The sequence below is a fragment of the Etheostoma spectabile genome, chromosome 16 (genome assembly GCF_008692095.1).
Source record: "Etheostoma spectabile isolate EspeVRDwgs_2016 chromosome 16, UIUC_Espe_1.0, whole genome shotgun sequence".
Classification (NCBI taxonomy): domain Eukaryota; kingdom Metazoa; phylum Chordata; class Actinopteri; order Perciformes; family Percidae; genus Etheostoma; species Etheostoma spectabile.
This window is the reverse complement of record NC_045748.1, coordinates 14,577,956-14,582,580: the sequence shown is the minus strand read 5'-3', so window position 1 is coordinate 14,582,580 and position 4,625 is coordinate 14,577,956. Positions and strand designations below refer to the sequence as shown.

At 37.8% G+C, this 4,625-nt stretch overlaps 1 protein-coding gene across 5 annotated transcripts in view; it reads left to right on the top strand.

Annotated features, from left to right (window-relative positions):
• Positions 1-4,625, top strand: part of cdk5rap2 (CDK5 regulatory subunit associated protein 2) — a 42,581-nt gene that overhangs the window by 4,037 nt on the left and 33,919 nt on the right. For all 5 annotated transcript variants that reach the window (XM_032539727.1, XM_032539726.1, XM_032539725.1 and 2 more), the window contains 7 exons: positions 1,044-1,105; positions 1,802-1,912; positions 2,402-2,478; positions 2,724-2,847; positions 2,961-3,133; positions 3,232-3,379; positions 3,616-3,669. In XM_032539727.1, coding sequence (XP_032395618.1) covers positions 1,044-1,105; positions 1,802-1,912; positions 2,402-2,478; positions 2,724-2,847; positions 2,961-3,133; positions 3,232-3,379; positions 3,616-3,669 — 749 coding nt within the window. The remainder of the gene's footprint in view (positions 1-1,043; positions 1,106-1,801; positions 1,913-2,401; positions 2,479-2,723; positions 2,848-2,960; positions 3,134-3,231; positions 3,380-3,615; positions 3,670-4,625) is intronic.

Genomic DNA, 4,625 nt, shown 5'->3' with positions numbered 1-4,625 from the left:
TGTGTGTGTGTGTGTGTGTAAACAAGGGCTGCAAATAGTGATCATTTTTAGATTAGATTAATCTGCAGATCATAAGTGATTGGTGAAACATCCAAAGAATTGTGAAAAAATCCTCATCGGTTTTCCCACGCCCAGGGAGATGTCTCCAATTACTTGTTTTTCCTAAACAACCCAGACATACTAGGTTCACATTTATATAGAAAAAAGAGAAAAGCCGCAAATCAGAAGCTGGAACCAGGGAATGGTTGGAAAACGGCTGAAGTGATTGATCGATTATCAAAAAATAGTTGACAATTTTCTGTATTGTTTACTTAATTCATTGCCCAGCTCTCAAAGTGTAATGTGTAATAAGTAATGTATTTTGTTAGAAAACATGTTTATATCTCTCAGAGCAAGGTACTTCTCCCCCCACATACTTACTTACTTTTAAAGTGCACTAATAAAACATAGATCAATCTGTAAGGTTTAAATTTCCATTCATTGCAGCAGACATTCTTTTGTCTCTTGCTGCTGTCTCTGACATTTGCCTGCTCCTAGTTTCTCCTCAGTGGCATTATCAGAAGCTTGATCCAGGAATTAAGAGAGTTGTGAATGAAGGGTAATAAATACCATCTGTAGAGATCTAGATTCATGTGAACATTGAAGACATTGACACGCAACAAGGACAAAAAGCAACATATCTATTGCTCTGATGTAGAAATAAAATAAATATGTTAATATAATAGGAACTGATACCATAAATGTGAGGGTCATCAAATTAAATCAAGAGTTAATGTTGTGAAACGTGTTGGTGAGTAGTGTTACATGATCAGCTGTGGGCTGCTTTTAACTAGCCTAAAGATGGCAGCTCTCCAGTAGCTGTCTCATCTCTGATGCCTTTGCAGTGGAAAACATTTCTGCTTTCTCTTTCTCCCTCTAAGCTAAACACGAAATATGGGATTATGAGTTATTCTTATAAGCAGGGAAGATTCTCTATACTATCGAGACCATAGTGCACTTGTGACTCAAATGAGTTAAAGGAAATCACTGTGTTGTTTTTACAGCTCTATCCTTCCCTGACAAGATGTCCCCAACCAAAGCTCTCACCATGAAGGACTATGAGAATGTAAGTGATATTTATCAAGTGGCATGATGTTTATGATATTGGAGTTGCTATGTAGTAATACAATGTCTCTTTGATTGCCTAAAGTTTACTTTTACTGAAATTAGTAATTGGTTTATGTTGTTAATTGTTAATGCATTAAAACCCTGAGCTCGTCAATACAAGGTTTTGCAGACAACTTAACTCCACCACAACAAACAGAGTAATTGTGATTTATGATCCTTAGTCTGACTAAAACCAAGCTACACTGATGTGTGTGTGTGGAAGTGGGGGTGTGGAGGTGAAGCCTATATTTCAGCATTTGAGTGGAATGCATGCTCAGATCTTTTGGCTTGTGCTGCCTGGCTGGCTTCATGATTAGAGGTTTACAAGGGGGTCCAGACTTCTACCGCCTCCCTTTGACAGTCTGCCCAACCCCCATTACCAGATGTATGCTGTTCTGAGCCTGCAGCACAATGATGCACAGTTGACTTCACACACATTCAAACTCAAACACACATACAAGTATGAAGATCTCCCTTCATTTTAACAATAACCATACATGATCCTTTTCTGCCATGTGAATTTTTTGTTGGACTCAACTTCATTTGTCCTATTTAATCATCTAAAATAAAGTAAATAGATTTACTTTTTAGGCTAGACAAAGACCAACATAATTTAATACAACCTGTTCAATAAACTTTCAAATTTTTCTTGCAGCAAATCACAGCTCTGAAGAAAGAGAACTTTAACCTGAAGCTGCGCATTTACTTCATGGAGGAGCGCATGCAGCAGAAATGTGACGACTCCACTGAGGACATTTTCAAAACGGTGTTGTATTTACTTTAGTATGCAAAATGTGTATTGGACTCTTTGTCATGCATTTATGTGACCCCTCAGTATCTTAAAGTTGCATGTGACTCAGTGTTTCCAACAGGACTAGTTGAGATCACAATTTGAGCCACACCAAGAGCTGGATTTGGTTCCACCAAAATCTCACATTTATGATCTTGTAATAGCTGTCTTGCCTTTTTTCTCTTTTTTTTGGGAGCGAGATGTAAGCACATTGGAATCTCCTGGTCTCATTAGGGCTGCTTGTGTTTCTTCTTCTTTTTTCATTTAGAGAGGTGAAGTGTCATATAAGAATGTTATCTTATGCACAAACTCCAAGATAAACCTTGACAATTATCAATAATTATTCATGTTAACAATGCAACTGTCAGGGAGAATGATTTCCATATATATGATTATTGTGCCAGTTTTTTCATGATCACTCCAGATGTGCAATTTATGCTATAATGGAGTGTTTTCTGTTTATAGAACATTGAGCTAAAAGTGGAGTTGGAGTCTATGAAGAGAGACCTGGCAGAGAAACAGGAGCTACTCGTTTCTGCATCGTAAGTTTCTTTTCCTATGAGTTTCATTCTCTATTTAGTGTCATTTTAAGATTTCAGACAAAAGCAAGATCTTAGTTGGCAGGAAGATGTCATGGAAGCCCAGTGGCCAAAAAGTATATGAGTGCTTAGTAATCTCCCATTTTTAATTGCTCTACTTTAATGTTTTATGTAAATCACTTTGGATTACCTTGTTGCTGTAATGTGCTATACAAATATAGCTGCCTTGCCTTGTGAATGTTTTTCAGGAAAGCGTTGGAGAGTCTGGCTGGTCGAGAATCAGGAGAACCCCAACGTGTGAGAGAGCAAGCTCAGAGAGAGATGGATGCGCTTCGGGACGCGTTCAACAAGAGGATAGCTGACCTAGAACAGGTGAATCAAAACTATTTACTTTATCCTCTGAGAGCAGTAATTTTCGATTTCATCCCCAAGATAGTTGGGGGGGTAATTGTCTCACTTGCAATTGTCATTTTGCCTCCTTACAGTGTCTGCAAACAGCAGAGAAAGAGATTGACAAGATGGCAGCCATCGCTGAGCAGGAGAAGCTTAAGAATATTAACATGGAGAAGCAGTTCCAAGCCCTGGGTCCACTGAGCACCTTCATCCCTGTCCCCAGCCCAGCCCAAGACCTGCAGCAGGCCATGCAGGAGAAAGACAAGTAGGGACACAAGGGATGCACACAGACACATTCTTATTTTATTATTTAATATTTTTTGTTGTATTAATACCTAGGTGTTTTTGTTTTGCTCACACCAGTATTATTGAGCAGCTCAAGATCACTTTAAAGAGCCAGGAAGCTGTGATCCATCGGAAGAAACGTGCAGACCAAGAGACAGATGTACCATCAGCTGACCGTGTTAAACAATTTTCTGATCTCATCGCCAAGAAAGATCAGGAACTTGAGGTATGACTTTCATAGTTAAAGATATGTTATTTAGGAGCTTTCCCTCTGTAATGATACCAAAATGTATCAAAGGGTAGAGGATGACAAAGTAATTTGTTGCCATGTGTTGAGAATATATACAGTATGTTCAGAGAAATGTAATGTATGGTCACAATTACCAACCACTAAATAACTAATGTTTCGGCACTATCAAAAAATATCAAAAGGCATTTGTGTGACCTTTGACTCCTTCCCAGGCACTGAGGGACGAGCTGCATAAACAGAAGGACAAAACAGAACCAGAGCATCAGGTTGGTGTTGTGGGGATTTCCACAATTTTCCTCATTAGATGCTTTTTGGATTTTCCATGTTTTTGAAATCTTTTGTTGTTTTTATTTTGCCCACCAGGAGACTTTTACATCAGTCATTGTTATGCCATTCTTTCATATTCTGTTTCAAGACATAGTATTGCCTCAAACGCTATAGCTGAATGCAGGCTATGTTCGCTACGTTCAGGCCGTCAACTTCAGAGGGTTTTTTATGTTCTTCTGTTGAACCACAGGAAATGTACTTTGGCATGTTTTATTACTTGCTCTTTTCCTCTATGTGCCTCCTGGTGCAGTTTTTTTTTATTTTTGTACCCTGCTCAGTAAAGAGGAGGAGTACTCTTGCTTGTTGTGGAAATCTTGAGATTTCACAATAGTAAGCTTATATCACGAACTACTTTGGTACGGGGAGAGTTTGGAGTAGTCACTACTGGTGCTTTTTATCATCTCTTGTTTTGCCTGGTATTAGATTGATGTTTGTAACCTATGGAATAACCTCTAAATTTTCCTATATAATTTAAATGACAGTAAAACTGTATTGGAGGATTTTTCTATTATTATTATTCTGTGGCTTTGGGAGATGAATATTGTGACACAATACCCTTGACATCAAATGTGAACCCTGTTAATTTGGTTGTTACGTGGTATTTTATTGTTTGTTTGATGGATGGTAGTTAGTTTTTCAAAATCTCTTATAGTTTGTTTGTAGAGGATGCTGATTTCACTTTTGGCATTTTCAGATTTCAAAGAACTAATTTTAGTACATATTGTGATTTATTTAGGCAAATTCCGATTACTTTCAGGCATAATTATAGGTTATTTTTATGATAAACACAATCTTACATTTCAGTATCATGAGTGCTCTTGTGAATGTTGATGCATTGTTTTCAAGGTCTAGTGAATCCCCTCCTGACACTTTTGAATATCCAATGCTTTTGGAT